The 25808-nt window shown below is 35.3% G+C and overlaps 2 protein-coding genes across 4 annotated transcripts in view; both read right to left on the reverse strand.

Annotated features, from left to right (window-relative positions):
* Nucleotides 1–1561, reverse strand: part of Chpf (Chondroitin polymerizing factor) — a 33854-nt gene extending 32293 nt beyond the window's left edge. For 2 of the 3 annotated variants that reach the window (XM_081975045.1, XM_081975044.1), the window contains exons 1-2: nucleotides 968–1560; nucleotides 696–914 (exon numbers count right to left, since the gene is read on the reverse strand). In XM_081975045.1, coding sequence (XP_081831171.1) covers nucleotides 696–914; nucleotides 968–1400 — 652 coding nt within the window. In that variant the 5' untranslated portion in view covers nucleotides 1401–1560. Of the gene's footprint in view, nucleotides 1–695; nucleotides 915–967 lie in introns of all 3 variants that reach the window. The other variant, XM_081975046.1, reaches the window with a different exon arrangement.
* Nucleotides 1562–8749: 7188 nt separating this feature from the next.
* LOC145726450 (glucose dehydrogenase [FAD, quinone]-like) lies at nucleotides 8750–25730 on the reverse strand. Its single transcript, XM_081975522.1, has 8 exons — nucleotides 25511–25730; nucleotides 25317–25447; nucleotides 25040–25267; nucleotides 20596–20816; nucleotides 17913–18357; nucleotides 12911–13101; nucleotides 12654–12851; nucleotides 8750–12588 (listed from the first exon to the last, which is right to left on the reverse strand). The coding sequence occupies exons 1-8, from the start codon at nucleotides 25680–25682 to the stop codon at nucleotides 12312–12314; spliced, it is 1863 nt and encodes a 620-aa protein (XP_081831648.1). The 5' UTR covers nucleotides 25683–25730; the 3' UTR covers nucleotides 8750–12311.
* Nucleotides 25731–25808: the final 78 nt, after the last annotated feature.

Here is a 25808-nt window from a genome sequence, read left to right on the forward strand (position 1 = left end):
AATCTTTGTCAACTCTCAACAAACACCAATCACCTTATGGAGACAGTAAGTAAATGGTTTGCCAAAAATCGTCTAATCATAAACGTTCAAAAGACTAATGTACTACTATTTCAAACCAGATGAAAAAACGAATCATGTAAATATAGGGACTGACAGCTTTCCTGTAACAGATAATACAAAGTTCTTGGATCTGTGGGTGGGATCAGCATTTGGATTGGTCTTTTCATATAAATAAATGATTTAAAAAATTAAACTCTGTCTGTTATGGCATTAGAGTGATTAGCAGATATATCTGTGACAAATGTATGAAAATATTGTATTTTGCAAATTACGAATCCATATTAAAATATGGAATAATTTTTTGGGGTAGCAGGTATTCAGGATTGTTTTGTTGCTCAGAAGAGGGTTATTAGAATAATTATTTTATATCCAGTGATGTAGGGCATGACAAGATACATCTAGTCCAAATTTGAGCTAAATAGCTCTAAAACTGTAAGAACTATAAAGCAAAAACTAAAAAATATATAAAACTTTAACCCCCTGTATTTCTTTGACAAAGCTTTTCTCGAATATAGTTTATAATGCAAACTCATATTATTTTTCGATTCTCTATCACTGTCTGAAGTTTCGGCCATGGAAACTGGACCACCCTGTATATTACCTAACACCTTGTACAAACCATTCTAGGTACTTACCTAAGTTACAATAACTGCTTTCAGCAAAATTAGATCCTAAATACAAGTCCATACTGATACTTATTTTACTCACAACTGCTTTCAATTTGTGAGCATTTATAAAGGTGTAATCATTAGCAAAAAAGAAGTAGTCATAATCATTGACAAAAGTGTCTGCAACATATTTAATAACCTGAAATGGTCGGTATTTGCTTCGAGCATCTGTAAAACCAACCAAACCTAAAATAAATTTTCTTGTTGTATAGAGCAACACTTAAACAATCAATTCTTACCTGTGAGGTTGAACTTGCTTTTTAACTTGTATTGGGCAGTAATAAAAAACTTAATCTTATCAACTATATGTCCAATAGTCTTATTAATATGTACTGCTTGAGTGTTGACTTTGTCTTCAGAAGTAAAAATTCCAACAAATAACTTCTCTTTAATTCCCAATTCTGTTGAGTAGTATCTGGGTCTTACAAAATTGGACTTTGTTTCCCCCTTTTTCTTCTCAGGTAAAATTCTCGGTTCAAGCTTGTTAATGGAACTATTTATAATTTCCTGTGCCAGTCTGCTATTTACTTTAAATGGATTTCCATCTGTATCGCAGGAAATATCCAGAGAAGTACTTATAAATGATGACATATAGAGTCCAATTATTATACCCAAGAATACATAAACATTCTCAGAAACAAATTTTCTAGTAATTTTTAACATGTTTAACATGGACAATTCACCTTATTGGCAATTTACATTTGCAATATTTAAATTTTATTAAAATCACACTTATCTTTAATAAGGTATTAGAAAAACCAAAGCCACATATCTACCTACATATCAATCTAAAGCATAAATAAAACAAAACTTATAAAAATGAAAAAGTAAATATAGGAAATAAGGTTAGAGGCGGTATCTACATCTGTCATCTTCTTTCGTATTGTAACGATTGTTCTGGCCTCTGTCACATTTAGAGATAGAGATGGGTCAGAAGAAAAATATTTCTGGAAATTTACCGGAAAATTACTTCATACTTAAATGAAAATTTTCCTTGATAGGAAAAATAACTGTCAAACTTGTAATTGTTATTGTCAAACTTATCATGCATTATAATGAGATAACTTTGATTGATATTGCATGGTTGGTACAAATAATTAAAAAACATTTTTTTTTTTGTAAGGGGAGGTTTAGAACGTCCAACGGTTAATAACACAGTGGTATTTTTTATAAATTTTAATTAGTTTTTCCAATAATGGGCACAAAGCACCAGATAACATAAAAAACGTACTTTCCCCAAAAAGTAAGAACCTTCAGATTAAGTAACGTTCACATAACATGCAGTGCATTTGTACTGTTAATGGCAATTGCACTGCAAGAAGTAGACAAATGACATCATTCACAATAATCTCAAAATTAAAATTAGAAAATAGGAATCAGGTTAGGATTTCAGAAACACAAGACATAAACAAATACAAAAATGCATTCTTTCAAATTTTCGAATTTTGAAAGTTAATTGACAACAAAAATACGCATCTGATTCTGTCAAACGTTTGAAATGGATCTCCTTATTGGTGGCTTGTATTAAGGTGGTAAAACTTAGGAGTAAAAGCTAAAAGCTAGATAGGTTTTGCACTACTATTAAGTTATTAATTCGGCAGTATATAAGTGTGAACAGTATATTAGTTTATAATGTACTTAACCTTTAACAGTACACATACCTTACCGTTGCAATAGCCATAAAGTTTATGTGAATGATGCTGTGGCGACTCACTTCGCACACGTCCACACAGATGGCACCACGCATCAAAAACTCTGCTAACATCAAGCCCACATCGTCTGTCACGATTTAACTACATATAGCAGTTACAAGTCATCTTCAATCGTGTGTATAAGGCACGGAGCTGTCAAGCCTTACTGACGAGTCCAAAGACAGCTCCCGGGACGAAACACACTTTATCAGTCAATAGGCAACACGCCCCAGGCAAGTCCACATGACATCAACGTCATGCGCCATCCCTGTCATTCTCTCGCTCACTTCAACCCTATGGGAACTACACCCCCATAATTGGTGACCCTCGACAAGCAACACGCAATCTTCTGGCTGCAGATAATATGGAATCACTTTCAATGCTAACACGGTCGCATTTTCAAGTCCATCGCTGCACAGCCCCAACTCGGTACCAACTTCGTCCTTGCCTTCGGTCAATCCACTATTACTCTTCACTACTCCATCATACCTTCGTTGTCAGTGGAAGGGGAGTACTGTGGCGACTCACTTCGCACACGTTCACACAGATGGCACCACGCATCAAAAACTCTGCTAACATCAGACCCGCATTTCAGTCACGATTTAATTACATATAGTAGTTACAAGTCATCTTCAATCGTGTGTATAAGGCACGGAGCTGGTCAAGCCTAACTGACGAGTCCAAAGACAGCTCCCGGGACGAAACACACTTTATCGGTCAATAGGCAACACGCCCCAGGCAAGTCCACATGACATCAACGTCATGCGCCATCCCTGTCATTCTCTCGCTCACTTCAACCCAATGGGGAACTATACCCTGTGGCGGCTTCCCAAAAGTAGATGTTTGCTTTGGATGAAGGGTAGAAAGAAAGAGTAAAAACTAACCTAACTTAAGTTTAACCAACAATCCGACTCAATCTTTTCAACACGCGGAACTGACTCGCAACAAAAAAGCAAATCACATTACGCAAACCATTTATTTCATATTCTTTAGTTTAAGAAAGTAGTTACACATAAGTAATGTTGTGAATCGTTTTGTGTTGAGTTAATAAACCTTAATTTAAAGTGTTAAGTGGATGTGTTTTGACTTCGAACCTGAACAACCTAGCTCAAATCTATTTTGGATACTAAGAACCACTAAGAACTGAGATAATTTCCCACAACCCCATAATGCTTTACTCACCCCCCCATTATCATCTATCTACCGTCATCTGTCACTTGTCATTCATGACATTTATACAATACATCATATATCAAATACGTTCTTATACAGGATAAATGCTTACATTTTTGAATTTAAGACTTTTCAATTTTTCCGGAAAATAACCGGGAATTTTCTAGAAAAATTTCCATAAATTTAATTTTCCGGAAATTTTACGTCTCTGGTTTAAACTGAAACCCAAGGTTTTTTCCGAAAAAAAACAGTTTATTCACGAACGACAACCCTACTTTATGTTACGGCTACACTAGCGTTTTTTTCGAAAAAACGTAACTAAAGTAGGCAGATGTAACTGGCCAAACTACCGCCAGGCAGCATAATCGCTAGCTTCGAGCAAAAAGACCAAGTATCAAGAGGTAGCAAATACCCCGTTTATGCATTAAGCGACCGAGACGGAAGTCGCCATATTTGTCCCCCACATTCGCCTACTGCACAGTTGAATGAAACTTCCGAAGTTAGTCGTAAAACAGCTTTGTTTATATTTGGTGGTATGTGAAGTTAGCTAAAAACCGCAATAATATGTTGTTTTTGTTGGTTTTGCTTTTCGGTCCGTTAAAGGTTAATTTTTGCAAACTTAAATTAGTTGAATTATTATTGACGCGTGGATTTGTGAATAGTGGGCAACAGCAGATTGATTATCGTCACTGATTTTCTGACAGTTTACGGCCGCCATACTGAACGATTTTTGTCTCCCTCTTTGATTGCTATTGCTCCTTCCTGCTATATTTTTTTATTCATTGATGAGTAGGCTATGTGCAAATCAAATTAGAGGTTATATACCGTTAGTTTTGTTCGAAAAAGATTGCCGATAAGAAATATTGGTCAAACATTTCGAGTGCGCATGCGCTGCTGCAATATTGTATCTTTTAAGTTTTTCTGACATGTAATTCGGACCAGGACGTGACAACCTTAATAGATTTTATTATTAATTAATTATTTTCTGTAATTTTTGAAGCTTTGTAATATAAAGTATAATTAATACTAAACTCTTAATGAATGCTGTAACCTTCAAGGTAGAATTGAACCACAATATTGTAGGAAAATGGGAAACAAACGCAACTATTGGCAACATCTATAAAAAATATTGTTTTGACATAATATAAAATTTCATTTCATTTTCAAACCATTTACACTAATAACAATAACTATAATTACTTAGAAAAATAACAGAACTATTATAACACTTTAAACTAACGGCGTTTTAACAGAAACTGCCCTACATTGCCATTACATAGAATGCTACTCAAACACTTGTCACTCGCGCAGTCGCGCATCAGTCATCCACGGATCGATACTCCTACATCCTCTCTTTTTGGCTTCAAGATCATGTGTCCACGATGGAGCATGATGGTTGGTCACCTAATTTGATCCTTAGATTTGGTACAGACTGTTGTGAAGATACACTGATTGCTGGCTGACAATTTTCTTCGGATTCTTCTTCACTGTAAGCTGTCAATGTAGGAGGGTTTAAGCTGGAAGGATAAAGTTTTAATTGTGCAATGTTCCGTCGTATCACATCACCAGTTGTAATGGACTTATTAATCTCACGCCACCTTGATGTTTGGCTGTTACTGTGTATAATTCTTTTTTAAATGGGGCACTAAGTTTGTTCACCTTTCTCTCCTCTTTCACTAAAACTTGATCACCTACATTTATGGATATTCCTATGCCATTTGTATCTGTAGCAGTACAAATTTGGTTCACAAATTGTTCAACACAGTCTTCAAAAAATATGAGTTGGCTGTCGATTATTTATTGGTAGGCGTGATCGGCAATATTCGACCTTCTTGGTTTGTAGATTACGTTGAAATCATGAACTTAAATTCGCATACCCCACCTATCTCCTCTAGCACAAAATAGTGTGTTTAGGAGAGAACATAAACTCTAAAGGCTTATGATCGTTGATCAGGTCAAACTTTTTACCAAATAAATATCTATGAAAAAGCTCCACTGCCCAAACTAGAGCCATTGCTTCTTTTTCAGTTAAATGGTACTTTTGTTCACGACCAGAAAAACTGCGATGCCCATAAGCAATAATCCTAGGGCCGATTTCTGAATTTTGGCATAATAAAGCTCCAAGTCCCATAGGGCGAGCATCAGCAATAACAAAAGTTGCATCGTCAGCAGAATAGAAAACTTGATTTCAGTTCCTCAAATGTTAATTTCTGAAGTTGCTTGATTAATCCGCTATATGTATAAAGCCAGTAAAATGAGAAAAAAACCGGTAATAACCCATCTCTAGTCCCACTACACACACTAAGCTACATTTACAACCAATTTCAGTTGAAATTTAAATTAAAAAATGTCATATGCTATTGTTAATAACCATTCACCATTAAAATTTTCGATTAGCTCAAGTCTAGTTTGAAGTGACAAAGTACTTTTTCTACTCCTACATATTGGTTCATTACTTAACAGTTTAGAGAACGGATAAGTAGGCAATTGCCAACAGTTGAACGAATACAGAATCCTGGACAATCTTCAGCGTGCGTAAAGAAATAGACCAATCACAGACAATCTTCAGAGTGCGTAAAGAAATAGACCAATTACAGCTAAACTTGAACGTAAACAAAATAATTCTTCTGATTGTCATCCTCACTGACAGTTGGCATCAAAACATTGCATTTTGGCTTATGTTTTAAGGCAATGAAAAAGCCGTTCAAGTTTCAGTTAGTGTTGAATTAAAGAATAAAAACATCTACTTTATTATATGATAAAGCAAATGATACAAACTTACAATTTACAATGAATCAAATCCATTCAACATCTCAACCTAAAAGACGAAGTTATTTAAGTTTGACACCGGTCAAACTTTGGCTGCGTCAAAAGTGATAATGTAAACACGGAAACGTTTCAAACATTGAGAGTTTATTTGTGTGAAATTTGGTAAGTAATTCCAATTAGTCGTAGAAAATATAGCCTGTAAAACTCGGGCGAATTGTCCATATCGCCCTCGTCCGATTGAGTACTCCGCCTTAGGGACATCTTTTTCCCCCTTGTTGTACAATATACTAAAGTTCGCTTTTCATAAATTATAGTTTATTATGTCAGGTTATTCTTAGGTATTTTGTGACATTTCAGTTCCCACAATTACCTTTACACCACAGTTTTGCAGTTTTGTTTTGAATATAAATATGTAATCATCATAAACTACTCACAAGCTAATGAAAGTGAATGTGTGAAAGGGTTTTAAGTTCGATGGTGCAAAAGGCGGTGTACCTACTAAATTAGAAGCACAAAATTGCGCTTCTAATTTTTTCTACGACCAATGTTATGTTTTATGGAAAAAGCAGCAGTTAAATAATATGTTAATAATGTTGGATAATAAATAGTACCTGATGGAAGAAAAAGGAGGTGTTGTTACCAAGAATATGTTTGTTTTCGTTAGGAAGAGAAGTTTTATTTTCTTTAGGGATCGTAGTAAAATAACTTTTAATAACATCATTTTTTAAAAGATTGAGAAAAAATGCCTCCAAGAAACATCCCCCGCAATCAAATATCAACCAGGATACCCTAAAGCTGTTCGGGTATACGTATAGGCCACACGATCCCCTATAGGTGTAAGATATAAGCGGGTGAGAAATGTTCCCATTACACCCCCAAACGGTTCTACCCAATATTCCCATCGGTGGTTTTCGAAGGGGGCAATTTTGCGTCAAAAATGTAACTGAAGAAAGGTTTCAAAAACTATCAAGGATAACATCATGCTTCGGCTTTCGTTCATTGAACGAATTGCAAGGTTACCAGGGTACGGAGCGATTGTGTTATTGAAATAAAGTATGTGCTGTATTAGCAGAAATTGTGGTTGTGACATACCCAGCAGGTCAGCAAAGGTACTGGTCGGTATTGGAAAACTAAAACCACTCAGAAAAAAACGAAAAGAGAAAAAAGGGGGTACGTTGCCTAACAAGTGGGCAAAGTAAGTCTTGTACACATGATGGTTGAATGTTGGATATGCACGAACAACGCGAAGCGGAGTACATCAGTTTGTTTGCCTGGGTGTACTAATAACAAACCAAGGAGGCTGCACACAAAAAATAAAACTCCTGGAAGAGTCTGGAAAAGACAGTGCTATCATTCTAAACACCAAAAAGATAATAGTTGAAACTATAATATTCCCAATATTTCTGTACAAAGAGGAATCGTGGACCATTAAAGCACAAGACAAATAGATGCATTCGAAATGCCTGCTGGAGAAGAATGCTTTGAGTCTTACGGAAGGCGAGGAAAACGAACGAGTTTGTCCTTAGGGAAATTAAGGATCCACGGCGACTATCCCAAATAGTGAAAACCAAGCTACTAAAATACTTCGGTCACGTTACAAGACGTGATAATGATGATTTAGAGCGGTTGGTTGTCTATGACAAAGGGGAACGGAGACCAAGAGGTCGTTTCCAGAAAACATGATAAAATAAAAAAGAAAGCCTTGGAACAAGTTTTAGAGAAGTGGTATGGAAAGCTGCTAGTGGAGAGAACTGGTAAGGAAAGCTGCAACACTATATTAGAATTGCCTATGTGATCACTACCCTTCTGGCAAGAAGGAAAGAAGAAAAAAAGATTGCTGTCCGTACTGCGTTGTCAAAGTCCAAGTTTTCCATCGAATCCTGGCGCTTCCAAGTCCAAACACGAACTTGTTACGTAACGAATTTTTCTAATCCGATATTGCAGTTGATAGCTGCAATATCTGCAGTTAGTCACAACGTAGTCTTGTAAAAACTTTGTGTCTTCTTGCTTTCTCTGTTGAGATTTGTATAGTTTTAGCAATCTCTAGGGACGTAGAGGCGTAAAAATCTTCTAAAATGACTTGTAGGTGCTTAAATGAGTTCGTGTATAGATCGGTAGGTACAGTCTAGTCGCAAATCATGTCAAAGGCTTTCTGACCTATGTAGTGTAAGACGCTCGAAAGATTGCCATACGTGAATAGTTTCAAGTCGTCGCATCTAATTCCATTATAATTTCTAGTTCATCCCAATTCATTCAATGCTTAATATTAAACGCATTGTGAGAGAGTCGCTTTTTGAGTGATTGTATTCCCAGTCTCTTAACCTGTTGTGTATGTATGTAATATAAACTGTAATCGAAAATGTAGAGGTAGAAATAAAAACACTTGAATAAATTTTAATTTGTATCCAAAAACGTGTAATTTTGACCAACAACTGACACAAAAAAAAGTTAAAAAATGTTCGGAATTTATAGCTCGGCAATTAGTCCAGGCTCACTATAGTACGGATCTTAAGTGATATTTACATAACAGGTTTCGTGTTATTTAGACAGATTTTCTCTACTTTTGCGATTTATTTTCAAAACAATGAATAAAAATTAGAAGAATGAGAAACTGAAAATCAAAAAAAAAATATTGCAGCCTAACTTAGCAATTAAAGCCGACAAAATAGTAGGCTCAACATTAAATCAGCTTAAATGTTTATTTGCTTGCAATGAGTAATGAATGGTTCATTTAAACATAGCTTAGTGTACATGCCTAGCTTATGTGCATACGTAGATATTGGCCTTAGACTAACTGGCCTAAGAAGGTAATACATATACGAGCCATTGCGAGCATTACAAAAATAGGTTGACGTAACAACAGAACCGAGAGGTAAATGTTTTGAATGTGATGTTTGTCACTTTAATTTTTATCAAGTACATAGAAATTGTATGACGTTTCGGACATTAAATAAAAATCAAATAAAAACTGCCTGTCTTCAGCCGGATTTCTGTTTTGTGTTTCCTCTGTGTTTCTCGCTCAACTCTCTACCAACTGAGATATCAAGGCACATTAGTACGCTCCACTTGTCGGGAATCAATTTTTAGTTAATTTTTAGACTTTAGTGTATAAAGGATGACAGATGGGGAAAGAAGAAATCATTCACAACCGAAACCATTAAACCCAAATTTTCTTGACACCTAAGGATCGCCAAATATGTTAATATCGCCAGTGATAGAGAAGGAGGAGTCTGGTCCGCAATACTAAAGCCAGTTTTTAAATCAAATGAGGATTTTCGTCCGTAAATCAATCAAGTACAAGGAAATTTTATGGAGTTGCAAATAAAACTTTAAATTTTTTTTTCTGTCTTCAGGCGGATTTGAACCAGTGACCTCTGGGTTTCTCGTTTTGCGCCGGAAGACTGGTGCGCTCTTGCCTTGGTAGCACAGTTGGTAGAGTTTTGCGCTGGAAACGCAGAAGTTCAGATCCGGCTAAAAGAGGAAAAATATCCTTTTTCTTAAAGTTCCTATCCGTTCCGGATGTTGACTATCAGGTTGGCTATTGAGGCTTTGTTATCAGCGCGGAATAGCTGAGTGGTTGATTGGTTGAATCACGTTTTTAAATTTTTCAACCACAATACTCTCTTTCTGCCCACTCCTCTAGCTCAATACACCTCCCACATAGCACAGAAAGCATATTAACGTTTAAGGTATAATATGCGTAGTACATTCGATAAAGCATATAACATTTGAGATCTGCCTGGCACATGCCAGGCGTGTTATCGATTTTAGTTTTGACAAGTACATTTAACTGGTGTTCAAAAACGTGCTGGGTATGGGCCTGCTAAATATATTCCAAATGGCATATTAAATGTATCTTTAAAATGCTTACAAACATATACCTGGTATGTGAGCTTGGTTAGTTAAGACACACGCCATAAATATTCCAAATGATATATTGAATGTTCCAGTACATAAGAGTCTACACCTAGAACATGCAATCAGCGGCCAAAGTATCATGCCAGGCATGTGCCTGGTATGCATTTTCACATCTCTGATATATTCCAGACTTATGACTTCTTATATACTCAGGTATAAAAGGATATACCCGGTATAAATCTGGTATATGTTTGTGCTATGTGGGCTTGCATTGGAAGATCTTCGGCAAAAAGTCATATCTGCTCTCATTACGCGTTACATGTCCCAGTAGATTTTGAGTCTTAACTGTATCCAGGACTTCTTTTTACATTCCTATCCTTCTCAGCACTTCCGTATTAGTTATCTTCGGTATAGCCACATTTCAACTGCCTCAAGTTTCTTGGAGGAAGATTCCGTATGCGTTCACGATTCGATCTCATACAAAAGGATCGAAAACACGTAGTCTGGCAATAGTCTAGTTTTATGTCCATCTTATGTGTAAAGCAGTTGGAAAGATGAAAATTGAATGTCAATATGCTTTTTGTCATATCTGGGCTTACTTTTTACAGTTAAGAGTCGTCACCAGTCGTTTATTATGGTTGAAGTCTTAACTACTCGTACGGATACTACCTTATTGTTAGAGACTATTAGCGATCAAAATTTCAACTGAATGATTTGTGTGATTTCAACTAAAAAATAGTACTTATACAAAGCACGGTGTAAAGTTTAATTTCTGTCTTGAGATAAAGTTCACCTAATTTCTCGACCGAAATCAAACACTTTTGTATGATACACCTGAGTATGTAATATACTATTTTCATCCTGACAAATGCTGTTCTTGCTTTTACAATACGCGTTCTGATTTCCACAGACTGGTCCCAGTTTTCATTTATGTTTATACCCAAGTACATGCATTGGGTGACTTTTTCTAAAGGAGTTCCATCTGCCAATATAGCGGATATTTTGGTTTCTATTGTTTATCATAAACTTCGGTTTGTTTGTGTTTATTTCTAGACTATAATGTCTACTATTTGATGTAACACTGTCCATTAGGAGTTGTATGGAAGCGAGCTTGTCTGCAAAAATAACGGTACCATCTGCATACCTTATGTTATTCAATCGTTTTCCATTTAGCAGCATTCCAGCTTCAATACTTTGCAGGGCTTCTGTGGAGATGTATTTCGAGTAATTACAGGAAATAGTATGCATCCCTGCCTTACACCATGGAATATTTGTATCTCCTCTGTTGTCTTTCTGTCTACCCTGACACAGAGCCGTCTGATTCCAGTAAAGTTTTCTGCTGATTTTGAGGTCCTTCCCATACAGGACAGCTTTTTGAAGAACAAACTCCTTCCTATAATCTACGAAACATGCGTATACTCATACATTGCAGTTGACGACTCTGCATCACTGAAACCGCACCTGGATCGAAAATTGAGCTTCTTTAGTACCTACAGCACTTGTCTGAAGCCGAAAGCCGAATATGGTCTCAGACATCTGATCCTCACATAGTTTAAAGACTCTACTGTGATTTATTATCTTCAGGATTATCTTTATTACATGGCTCATCAAGTTTACTGTTCGAAACTCGCTACATTTCTTTGCAATAGGCTTTTTGGGGAGGGTAACAAATTCAGATTTGACTCCGTGGGTATGAGTCCGTATCTAAGATCGCATTGAACACTTTTGTAAGCCACTTTAAATTCTTCCTTTCGAACAACTTATATTTTAGCATGAATTCAATCATGCCCAAGGTATTTTGCACCGTTCTCACTTCGTCAAACAGTAAATGAACAATTAATAATTATAATATGTTCGCAACGCCTTAAAATCGCCATATACTTGATTAATTTACGCAGGAAAATTCTCATTTTATTTGTGATATTATCATACTATTTTTGATTATTTTGATGGTTGCAACGTCTGTGTGTGTGTGATGTTTTGAACTTGCATAGTGTAATGTGCATGTCACTAGTATGACATAAAGTTATACATTTCTACATCTAAAAGATTTGTTCGCCACCCAAATATGTCATTAAGGAGAAACGTAATTTTATTTGCGTCTTATTCTATTTAAGTAATTTTCTTTAATGAACCGCGCACCACGCTCGGCAACCATGATAATGGTTGCTTGAGGATTAGCTGAAGGTAAGTCAGGAAAAATAGAGGCATCTATAACTCTGATATTTTCAATACCATGCAGTTGTAACTGTTGGTTTACGCACGACTGTCCGTCATTTTTTCTACCCATTTTGCAAGAACTGCCTTGATGGTTTTCGTGCCCGGTTTGGAATTTAACGGCGCATTCCCAGAACTCGTCGGTGTTCCATCTAATTTTGATTATACAAATTAAATCATGAGGGATGTCATGGATGTTTTGAAAATTTTGACTCACTGATGTTTGGTTTCACATGTACCATATGGTAATCGTTCTAGTCGAGTTTGGTACTTATCAAGCAAAATTGATGCGTTTAAGAGACGTTGAGCAATTCGAATTCCTGCTACTAGGCCCCTAACGTCTTGAGGTTCGGACAGATAATTTGCAACAATTTTTGGAGGAGCAAATGGATCATTGGAATTCAAACCAATATAGCTGTATAAAGTTAAAATAAACGTTATAATAAATATTACCTAAGAGTTTTTTCAACTTACCCGCGACTTTTGCTGTGCAAATATGTGGGATAAATATAAATGCGCTGTGGATTGGTATTGCTTTGTGGCTCATCGTTGTTATTTAAATCCCGCGGTAGTCCATTTCCACAATCAGCAAGTAGTCCCCCAAAGTAGAATTGGATATCTGGGTCTTCGGTTGTGGTATAGTTGGAACTAATTCTTGCAGTAACCTAACGCAGCAGTTTAATAAATTTTAGTAAAGTTAGGCTTAAGACCAAACTGGAAAATGGTCTGTTTTGTTAAGGGCCAGTACTTTCACTTCAGAATAATTTTATTCTTAAGATAATTTTTATAGAAACCGTAAAATCAGACGCTACTGTTGGTCAATGTCGTAACTTTTATAAACATTATCCTAAGAATAAATTTATCTAGAAGTTAAAGTACCGGACCTTGAAGAAATAATGTTGTTTATATACAGGGTGTCTAGTATGCTATACAGGGTAATTCAAATTCGACCCTCACCATTGGGATCTCAGAAACCATAAGAGATACGAGAAAGTTTAAATTGGGGCAAAGTTGCGCAATTTAAAGCTCAACCAAATGCTGTTTTAAAATTTTTGATTTACTGAGTACTTCCGAAAATATCCGAAAAAAACTGAAAATTTGATTTTTTGTTTTTATTTATTTCTAACCTTATTTGAAGAGATATCCGAAAACTAAAAGCATTTTTTCATTGACACTTTTTCCTAGCTATTCGATGATGGATACAAATTTGCCACACGACGTTTCGTTTTCTGTCAGTCATCATCAACTTTCTTTTTTCTTATGGGCGCCATATTGGATTTTTAGCCCACCAAATAGTACGTTTTATTCTGATTTTAGTGATGTATAATAACTTATGATTTGCTTCATAAATAACAAAATAATTCAATAAAAACTATTTTTACTTTAGTTATTGGCTTTGAGTTAATGGGCCGTTTTAAAAAATGTTATTATTTGACAGTACTTGTCAAACACGATAATTCGGATGATCATTAGAGCGTCATTCATAGTTAAAAATGTATCTAGAAAAGAAACCCCCGCAGAAAATGTTATTATTATACAAGCATTGCTGAACTATTTAGGTTAATCAGAAAAAGAGATTTGTTAGCATTATCTCTAACTTAAAAGGCTTATTTATGTTTCCAAAAGAAAGATCATCATTTTAAGAACTTCATTTTTTGCCAAATTTCAATTTTGTATAATGTTAAGTGCAAGTTTATAGTTATTTATTTTGGAAGTGACAAACCATTTTTTATTCATTCATATTTATTCGAGTGAATAAACTTGTTTAAGTCACGTGTCATACAGTATTTTATTAAATTTCGACTTCTTATATTAAAAAAAAAACTAAAATTACAGTTCTATTAAATTTGCACCGCGCCCCGTAGATGTAACATTGATGTTTGTTTGTTTACATCTGTAAATAGGCGAATGTCATTCAGAGTGATTTAATAGTACTTACTTTGCAGCAAGTGACTTAAACCATTTTTTATTCACGAAAAGAACAACTAGGTCCACAAGCGTAGCGAGTGGCCTAAGCTCTTCGAGTGAATAAACCGGTTTAAGTCAAGTCACGTGTACACCTTTGTGACTAAGTATGTTCAGGCCAATTGCGTGTGACAAGTACTACCAAGTAATCTTCATAAAACGTCTCATTAACTCAAAGCTAACTAAGGTAAAAATCTCTAAAAGCTCTAATGATCGTCCGTATTATCGTGTTTGACAAGTACTGTCAAATAATGACATTTTATAAAACGGCCCATTAACTCAAAGCCAATAACTAAAGTAAAAATAGTTTTTATTGAATTATTTTGTTATTTATAAAGCAAATCATAAATTATTATACATCACTAAAATCAGAATAAAACGTACTATTTGGTGGGATAAAAATCCAATATGGCGCCCATAAGAAAAAAGAAAGTTGATGATGGCTGCCAAAAAACGAAACGTCGTGTGGCAAATTTGAATCCATCATCGAATAGCTGAGAAAAAGTGGCAATGAAAAGGTGCTTTTAGTTTTGGAATATCTCTTCAAATAATATTAGAAATAAATAAAAACAAAAAATCAAATTTTCAGTTTTTTTCGGATATCTTCGGAAGTACTCGGAAAATCGAAATTTTTAAAACTGCATTTGGTTGAGCTTTACATTGCGCAACTTTGCCCCAATTTAAACTTTCTCGTATCTCTTATAGTTTCCGAGATCCCAATGGTGAGGGTCGAATTTGAATTACCCTGTATAAAAAGATACTGGGACATTCTTTGGATCGAAAGAAAAAGTATCTGGTTTGGTTCCACTGCTATTGATGATTAAAGTTATTGAAAAAAATCTTTTTTCAGAAATATTGGAAGAACATTTTGATTGATTTTAATTAGATTTGCTTTGGACCTGTCATTAAGCAAAGGCTTACGTTTGGATGAAATAACCACACCCATCTGTTTTGGGTAAGTGGTAATTGTTCAGTGTCTTTTGGTTCAAAAATTATTCCAATTTTTTATTATTTTTTCAAAGCTTTGGTACTCGCGGTAAAATCCTCTAGCGTTCATAGTTTTTTGGTAAAAATTTGTATGCCCTTTTAGAGATTAAAGGAACACTTTTGATTCCTCAGTTTGGAAGAATTTACTTTACATTCCCTATGTAAAGAACAATGTCAATTTTCAACGAAAGGATTGGACAAAAATCAATCTTAGATCCACTAGACATCGGCACTTTCTGAACAAGGAAACAATGTTTTGTCAAATGTTCCGCATGCTATTCAGCGCACCATCTTCAGTAATCCTGTAAACCTTGTGAAAGAAAGTTGTTGTTGTTTCTGGGTTTTTTTTGGCACTACCAGCTAGGGGTATTTTGCCAGCTCGTCACGAGAGAGGCTCAGATAGTCGGGCTAGAGCCCCTGAGCCCCAGATAGCTACAAAAAGTTCTAAAAAATCGCTCAAAGGCACGAGCAAAAGATATAGTCATTCCTCGTGGAAACTATAACCGTCACTGTCACATCCACGTGGTCTTCTCTTAGGTTTTCACCCTTTCCGCCTCTTGGAAGTGCACCGCACAAGACAATTCCCCGTAGACTTTTAGGAATCGACGTTTCCACTTCTCCAGTCGATCGGCTGCGGATTCTGTCGTCAACTTCAAATTTCCCTGAACACCGTTTCAAGAAACGTGGTTTCTTAGTGGCAAAAAATGGCACTCACGAAACTGACGTGCGGTACGTTCCAAGTTGAACACCGAACTGTGAAAGAAAGTTAGCGATGACTTCTTCGGTGGCCTCTTCAATGTTCATTTTTACGATTTTTCTGGACTCACCGTTTGGTGACGACGTTTGATAACAACAACTGATTGACATTTGTTTTGTGCCATAGCAGCACTTCCAGGGCACAATAAATTTTGAGTAAATCCACCATGCCAACAACAATCAATGACAACTCTCAGTGATACGAGCTGTTAATCTTGAAACTACAGTACCGTTAAGTGGTCTACTGTTTGTTTTGTGATTTTTTTATTTTAGTTTCTTGCATTCTAAAGTGCCTTTTAATCCTTTGTGAAATAGTAGGCTACAAACGTTTTGCCGCGGGATTAAAAGAGGAACTTTAGTCCCTTTCTCTCTACAGTCGCTCCATCATTGCTGATGATCGTGATTTCCTCCAATGCGTTCGACTGTCTGTTTCCATTTGGTCGATCCTCTGCGTCTTAAAAAGCTTCACACAATGAGCGATCTGTGTTTTGCTGTACAACAACACTTCTAGATATGATAACTCACTGCAAATTATCTTTATCTCGGCGGGCTATATGATCAAAAAACTAAAGGATGCGTTGCAGATTGATGATAATCTGGTTTCTATTAATTCACTTAAAATAGAAACGTTAATGTGATGAGCTGTCCATGGTATTCGCAGCATTTCCCTCCAGCAGCACATTTCAAAAGCATCGATTTTCTGCTCATAAGCACGAAGAGTCCAAGTTTCAACACCGTATAAGAAAATAGAAAAGACGAGAGTCTTAACAAGTCTCATTTTTATGTTTTGGGACATCGCATAGCCGAGTCATGGCTCTTTTTGCTATGCCTATGCGTCTTTGTATTTCTGCCTCACAGTTTCCATTGCTGTCAGTTAATTGTAAAGTTTTAAATCCACAAACTATCATTATTTTAGTCTTTTTTTGCTATTTTTTAAGCCGGTTTAGTTGCTTTCATGTTCCACTCGCCTGAGAAGTTCTATCATTTGTTCTTCTGTCGCTGCTATGAGGGTGGTATCGCCAGCAAAAGTCAAGTTGGTGGTATTTTTTCGGTTATAGTTATGCCTTCAGACCATTCATCCAAGAACTTTCTCATCACAGATTCACCATATATGTTAAAAAGATCGGGTGATAACACACAGCCCTATGTTTATAATATACTTTTTTTATGTTTTTGTGTTATTTTCCATTTTACACATTTTTATTGCAAATAATGTAGCTATCAGGTGATTTGATTAGCTATGAAAATTTTGACGTTGACGTCATTTAAAAAAAAATGTTTCAAACAAATCAAATGGTATTTATGGTATTTGCAATGGATGGAAAAAATTATAACTATCCATGACGCAATGACAATTTTTGAAACTGTCAGAGCCTCTTGGAGGTTGAAACCTCCACATCCCACAATTACCTAAACCGTTTAAAAGTAAGGAGATGAAAGTAAACCAAGTTCTGGTAATGTTTGAACCAAGGCACTGAAGAAATTACCACTTGCCAAAAGACAGATGGACGTAGTTCTCGAAATATTTTCGAAGATCGATTTTTTTCAAGAACTTTGGCTATCTGTAGCAATTGGAGCAACCAGACACATTTTCTTGATGACCATTACGTCATATGGTCATCGAACGAACTAAAGAATGTCACCGTACCCTTTTGATCATGTGCTTACTCACTCTGATGTTTATTATAAAAGTTTAACTGGACTGGCATATAATTTATATAATTTGAATGTTGTACTAAAAAAAGTTAAAATTAAAAAAGGTTCTTACTTGAGAAATCCCCGTGGAGCTCATAGGGCCAGTTTGATCACGAAGATATTGCGTTAAGCTTTCCATGTTTAAAAGATTGTCTTCAGGAATATTAATAAAGGCTGGTACTTGAAACGAAACATGGTTTTTTAATCCTTTTCCCACAGCAGGTAAGTTATGAACTTGATCAATACCGGCTGCTCCCAAAGTCTCCTTGTCGCCAATACCAGATAGAAGTAACAATTGGGGAGATTGAATCGCTCCCGCTGACACTATAACTTCCTTAAGTACTTTTACAATATGACGACGTCCATTGTACATAAATTCAATCGCAGATGCAAATTTGACTTGATTGTGGTGATTGATCACTATTTTTGTCGCAGTTGAATTTAGCATTACATGAAAGTTTTGATTATTACGTTGGGGCCGCACGAAAGCCTTTGCAAGACTTAATCGAACTCCATTCCTAAAAATTAAAAAAAGTTCTTTACGGGTTTCCAACTTTTGACTACTAAATAAACGTATTGTGATGATGATGATGATGATGTGAGAACTGTTTTGATTTAAAATTTGTTGTAAAAGCAATATCATAAGAGCTCAGATTGAACTGCACGAGCATTACAAAAATTGCCCAATTATTTACATTACCCATAACATATGTTACAATCTCAGTTTTGTTCAAAATGTATTTAGAAAATACTGTGATCTTCTTTTCACGAAAAAATAAATATGTCGGTTCGTTCTGAACTAAAGCTACTGTTCAGGGTGTCCCAAATTTTTTGTATTATTTGGGTGATAATACAAAAAAACCAAATTCATAATTCAAGTTTTTTTTGCAGCTCAGAAACACCCAAATGTCACCAGTGTCTTTCAAACTACTTTCTTGTCTTGAGAGTGTTACAAGAGGTTCTCTAAACTTTTCAGTTGCTTGGATTCTCATGATTCAGAGAAAACATTATTGACGTCTTCTAGCAGTCAAACGGTTTTTAACCTACCAACCAGTGTTATCATATCTTTGCAATGCCCATTTCATTGACTATCTACTGACCTACAAAAGTGTATAAAGTGTGGATCAAATAAGAGGGTTATTTACGATTAAATGAAACATACAACTTTGACGGCCTTTAGCGGCCCAACCAACAAAGCAACCAACTAGAGTTTCCATATCGTTGGAAAGCTAATTTTATTAGCTATCCATTGATGTATAAAAGTCTACACAGAGTGTACCAAATTGGCGAGTTATTTACGATTGATTTGGTTGAGCCACCTCCACCGGGACAGTGATTTGTCTGAGTCATTTTGAAAACTTTGCCATTTCTCAACGAAACGACAGATTTTGATGCGGTTTGAACTATCATTGAGCATAATTTATTGGCTCTTGGTTGATGGAAAAAACTCTGACTTAAATACACTGCCATTGTACTATACAAGGTGGAAAAGAAACGGGTGCAAACAAGTGAAATTTTCAAGTAGTCCCCAATTGATAAATAATTTTTTTGACTCCCTTGACCGATAGAACCCTACAGGGTTAGGGACAGTTAAAGTGTTAAGAGACACTCCTTTCACACCCTGTATAAGGCAGTTAGAGTGCATTGAAGAAAACGTTTTTACATCAGTAAAAAGGAAATAAATCAATCCCAATGACAGTCCAAACCGCATTAAAATCTGTTGATTCGTTTGGAAATGGCGAAGTTTTACAAATGACCCAAAAAAATCATTGTCCCGGTTGACGTGGCGAGCAGTTTAGTCAACAACAATGGACAACCAAAGTTGTCATATTTTTACAAAGCCCATTTTATTGGCTATCCATTGACATATTAAAGTCCTTACCATGTCAGTCAAATAATGAACTTATTGAGGTTCAAACAAAACAGTCCATGAAAATTGAACAGAAAATATTGGTCATTTTTAAACCTTTTCAACCGGTCAAGCAAAGTAGGTATATCGTTGGAAAGCTCATTTTATTGGCTATCCATCGACATATAAAAATCCATACATTATAACATACAAAACGCAAACTTGTCTCTGATGAGCCGTAATACGACAAAACCGGTCAGATGATTAGGATTGATAAACAAAAAACAAAACCTCACCATTTTTATCCAATCAGATCGGTGTTTACCGAATGATTCGGAATTAATGGGGCTGTTCCTAGATTTGGGAACGCCATCTGTACTTTCTAACTTATAGAGTTGAGTACATATGTTACCAGATGTTGCACAACAACTATCATTTCTGGCATCCAATTGACTATACTGGAATGAATGTTTTGTTCTTTGGTTATCAAGCCTTATAGCCTCTCTGATGAGCCGTAATACGGCAAAACCGGTCAGAAGATTGGGATTTGTGAACAAAAAAACAAAACCTCACCATTTTTAACCATCAGATCGGTGTTTACCGAATGATGCGGCATTAATGGGGCTGTTCCTAGATTTGGAAACGCCATCTGTACTTTCTAACTCATAGAGTTGAGTACTGATGTCACCAGATGTTGCACAACAACTATCAATAACTCGGTTATTTGGAAAAATTTGAAAAAAGTGGAAAAGGGGAAAGTTGTACGGAATTTATCCATTCCCTTCTCAGGGAGATATTTTTAACCATAGTTTATATGACACTTTGGGGTTTATTTTTATGTACTTTCTACCCTTTAAGTATCCTACAATCAATTTGTACCATCCTGTATAAAGATAATTTGTAATACCTGCTATTCATTTGGGCTATGGCAAATCCAGTTTGATGTTTACCACTTAGATCATTACTAATGTTATAACCAATCTCTTTGCCAGCCTTTAATAGATCCCATGCTAAATCCGGTTGGTAAGGATACCTTTCTATAGTGACTGGTCCGTCGGTACCATGCAAGTCGCCATCAACCAGTCCAATATTTTGATTGTTTTCAGAAGACTTGAAATCGTCCAGTATCTGCAGAACACTAATTTTAGTTTGACTCACAAATGCCTTTACCCTGTAGAATAAAATGACAAAAAAAATGGAATCGGTAAATCAGTAATGTAAAAATGAACGTTGTCACATTTTCGTAAGGATTTCTTAAGGCCCATTCAGAGTTCCGTAACGGTATGAAGTAAGAGGTAACAGTAAACCGTAAGGAAATTAAACAGTTGATATGTCACACCTCCATTCATAGTTTTGTACAAGATAAGCGGTACGAGGTACAAAAAACTATGAATGGATGTATGACATATCAACTTTTTATTTTTTTTACGGTTTACTGTTACCTCGTACCTCATACCTTTCCGGAACTCATAATCGGCCTTTACTCATTAAAAAAAAAACAGTTCTAGTGTAATTTTCTAAAGAATAACGGTTTGGGTAGTCGTGGGATGAGGAGGGTAACAGAAACACCCAACCCAACAGAAATTAGCAGGTATTTCAGTAACAGAAATACCCTCCTCATCCCACGACTACCCAAATCGTTGTTTTAAAGTAAGGAGACGATAATAAACCAATTACAGAGTTGTAGCACTAAAGGATGATGATGATGATGTATACAACTGACAATTAGTTTTTTGAAACTTTTTAGGATAATAAACGTTTATTATAGACTACAGTCGACGAAAAATTTGTCTAATCAACTCTTATATTCTATTATCTTATATCTAATTTTATTAATCGCTTTTATTAATACACTCGTTGGTTAAATAACTATAAAACGGACAGTTTTAATGTTAAAATTGGCAGGTTAGGTATTAGTCAAAACATCCATTTTTTTATTTAGTTTCTTTAAATTTGACACATTTTGGCGTTCTCAATCATTTTCTTTTACTGTAATTCTGACAGCTTTTCGTTTGTCACACCGAATGACAACTGTTTTTTTATTGTCAAATCAGGTGATTTTGGTAGCGTTGCCAAACCGTGCGCATTCACCTCCAATAGACTGTCGCCAACCAAGATCGGAAGCAGGTGAATATTTTGCTAAAATGACTGCATATAGTCCAGTAAGTCAATTTTCTTTCATAGAATTTTAATGTTTTTTAACTTTTGGCCTTGAAAATTGTCTCTAGGATGACTGCAAGTAGCTGGCTAAATAAGTTTTTATTATATTTCACCATTTTAGAGTTTTGGCCTTGAAAATCAACTTGCGCGACTGAAAACAGAAAGTAAAGACAATTGCCATGTTATTTTACTATTTTCTAACGTTTTGACTTTCAACTCGGATATCTCAAAAACGACTGCCCAAATCAAATCTTTCCACGTATCCCTTTTGTAGGTAAAAGACGTTGGAGAATAAAAATCTTTATTGAAAATTGAAATACAGGATTACTCAAAAAAGTTGTTTGGTTTTAAATGTGTACAAGCAGGTGTCGCAGGTGGCGCCCTCTGTATTTTACAAGGGTAATGAGAGCAGAATTTTTTACACCACGAAACCCCTCTTACCCGAATTTTGTGACAATACATCAATTCAGGTTACACCAAGTCTAGGCAGTGTTGCCAAGTCAAAATATTTAATGATTCTTGCTATAAAAACCATACTTCAAAAATACAGTTTTTTTAATTTTTTTATTAATAATTGTTTTTTAAGTTTTGACATTAGTGACAGCACGTGGTTTTAAAGGATAATTTAGCTGGGCAGTCACGTGACCATTGTTAAAAATCACAAATCTCAAAAACACTCTTTATATCGAATACCTACTGCAAGAAAAAAATTTCTAAATCCTGATTTCACGTGATTGTAGAACAATATTTAGCTAGACGGTCACGTGATAATTGTCAAAATAACTGTCATAATTCTCAAAAACACATTTTATATCAAATACTGCAAGAAAACGTTTCTAAATCCTAATTTTTGCAACTTTAGGGCATGGTTTGACAGTTTTAACATTAGTGACAGTTGTCACGTGATTGTAGAACACTATTTAGCCAGACGGTCACGTGACAATTGGCAAAATAACATTCATAAATCTCATAAACACGTTTTATATCAAATACTGTAAGAAAACGTTTCTAAACCCTGATTTTTGCAACTTTTGAGCATGGTTTGACAGTTTTGACGTTATTGACAGTTGTCACATGATTTGAGAAGACTATTTAGCTAGACTATAAAATGATAATTGTCAAAATAACTGTTAAATCTTAGAAAATCGTCTTGTTTCGAGAACTGTATTGAAATGTAATTCTTGCAAATTCTAGTAAAATTTTGACAATTATTGTGACATTAGTGACAGACATCACGTGGTTTTAGAGAATAATTTGGAGTAAGAAAATGAAGAATTTTAAGCGCATTTTTAGAATCCTTATTAGATTTCCTATTCAATATACTGAAAAAGTATATGAAAAGTTCCACAACCAACATAATGGCAATAACGTAATTAAAAACGTTAGATTATATACAAAAAAACAGGAGAACGGTAGAAGAACTACAAAAACGGTAATTATACCGTTTTAACGGTAGACCTGGCAACATTGAGTCTAGGAAATTTCCTCCACCTTACTACTGGAAATGTGCAACGTTGCCAAACCGAAGGTGGGGGAACATGAAGGGTTTAATCGTTAAATAGCTTAAAAATTAGTAAATTAAATAAGTATTTTTAGTTTTTACATGCAAAGTGATACTTTACTACCTATAATTACTGTTGAGAATGCTAACCTTAGTGTCCGATTTGTACAAGCGGCAATATTTATTTTTTGTAAATGTATTGAAAAAGATGCATGGCTAACCTAGTGCTAACCATAGTAGCCGACTCATATATGTAGCAATAATTATTAAGATCTCAAAAAGAGAAAAAATATGGAAAACTTCCATTTTAAGAAATTAATAAACAATTATTAGAATGACATTACTAATTTTGAACAGAAAAGCAGTTCTGGTTGACAACGTTGCTAGGGTTGTTAAGCACCAAACAAAATGTTCAACAATCACGCTGGTGGTGCTGGTCAAAAATAAGTCGTTTATGTTTGGTATGGAGAATGCCATAAGAAAGGAAATAACGTGAAAATATGAGTTTTTCCTGTGCGAAAGTGATTCATCCACCCTTATTTTAGCAAAAGTAAGTTAAATAAACTATCTGACAACGATTTAATCAAAAAAGAACTTAAAATACGGTGGCACCTAAATCGCACCAGAACCCATTTTCAATTTTACGAAAAATAATACTCGTAGAAAAATTTTTGTACCTAACACTTACTGAAAGCGTCTTTCCCGCCCTTTAACTGCTTGCCTCCGCTCTGCGTCGTTCGGGCAACTGCAGTCTTGTGCGGAAAAGTATTACCTTCTGCACTTGTCAGGTAAATAACTATTTTCGACTGAGCAAATAAAATACCAGGGCGTTCTATTTAAAGTAATCAAAACATGTGTCAAGATATTGACATAAATATGCCAATTTTTCCACAAAAAGGTCCACAAATTTCGAGTTGTTTCTTTTTTTATCAGGTAGATTATGGCTTATATATTATAGATCAAAAATTAAATTTGCCGTAAATCCACAACTTTTCTCAGAAAATGGCGATAAAAATTCTAAAATTCATGAAAATTTGGCGGAAGAAAATGGTAGACATGATAAATATAACTTCTAAATAAAAAATAATGTAATAAAAAATTTCACAAAAACATGTTATCTAATTGTTAGTGTTTTTCTTAAAATAGTGATTTATGGTGATATTATAGTTATTAAAAACAAATGGCGTATCTGTTTTATTGCTTGTTGAGACTTCGGCAAGTCAAGTGTGACATTATTGCTTATACACCTCAGTTGAATTATTATTAATATTAAAAGTAATACTTTCAGTAGCATTACTTGGTTTTTGGCCGATCTTAAAACTATGCCTTTTTTTTTACAGCTTTATAATATAGGTATATCATAATAGCTAACAAAAACTGTGCGTAAAGAGGGCCGTTACGTAACGGAAAACTCTGCGTTATTAGCTATTTACATTGAGGTCGTAGGTAAAATAATATAAAATGTTCACAAGACCTCACAAATACCTACAAAGACCCCAACAGATTTGAATTTTATAATTTGACAAAATAAATTTCTTCATATTTAACTTATCTTTAGAAAGTTACATTTTTGTTACTAGTTGACAATAGGGTATAAAAAATTGTCATATAATGTCGAAAATTTGCAAGCGAAAAAATGTGAAAATTTTATGGATATGGAAGATAAAAAAAGATCATTAACAGACTTTACCTTATCATAGCTCCATTCACTATTCCCACTCGCCACCCATTTATCGTAATCTTTAGGGGTACCACGTATAAACATCATGCCGTTAATCACACTAGTACCACCTAGAACTTTTCCTCTCGGCCAAGAACATCTCTTTTCCGGAAATCCTTGACAACCTATTGGCTCGGGTTCAGTTTTAAAATTCCAGTCGATTTTAGAGTTCAAGTAATTGGTAAAAAATGATGGTACCTATAAAAACAATCGGTCAGATAATGAAAAGAAAAATTCAGGGCTTCACCTGAGTTCCAACAGGCTCATCATCTCCGGCCTCCAACAGTAAAATCTTCCAATGCTTCACTTCGGCAAGTCGTCCAGCCACCGTAGAACCCGCAGTTCCAGATCCAATAATTACAAAGTCGTACTGCATATCTAAAAACGGTAAGGTCCAGAAACACTATGATTTATGACTTATTGATGGCACTGTGGTACAACCTGGAACTGTCCTGGGAAGAATTCTGCTATAAGGATCGGAAACTTGGCAGGTATTTCTTAAGAGGCTGTTCAGCAGAGACATAAAAATAAACACGGTATTGCCACCAGAGCATGTGTCCGCTGACGTTGGACCGAAGACTCGTAAGTTAGTACCGCACTGTTCAGAATACATAGTTCGGCTGATTTAGTACTGTCAGAAACAGTTCACCTATATGTAAAATCTGAATGTTGGTTTACGGATTTATATGTGACCATTATGCAGATATTGATAACGAAACAAATTTATGTGGTACTTAGA

Source organism: Ips typographus, linkage group LG3 (genome assembly GCF_016097725.1).
Source record: "Ips typographus isolate SLU linkage group LG3, UJ_Ityp_2.0, whole genome shotgun sequence".
Classification (NCBI taxonomy): Eukaryota; Metazoa; Arthropoda; class Insecta; order Coleoptera; family Curculionidae; genus Ips; species Ips typographus.

Bases quoted from the DNA above. Each gene is read 5' to 3' on its own strand.
- LOC145726450 (XM_081975522.1), bottom strand. From the start codon at position 25,682: ATGTATTCTGAACAGTGCGGTACTAACTTACGAGTCTTCGGTCCAACG. The intron at 25,268-25,316 runs GTGAAGCCCTGA...TTGTTTTTATAG, and splicing joins ATGAGCCTGTTGGAACTCAG to GTACCATCATTTTTTACCAA. The intron at 13,102-17,912 runs GTAAGAACCTTT...CTGCTGCGTTAG, and splicing joins GCTCCACGGGGATTTCTCAA to GTTACTGCAAGAATTAGTTC.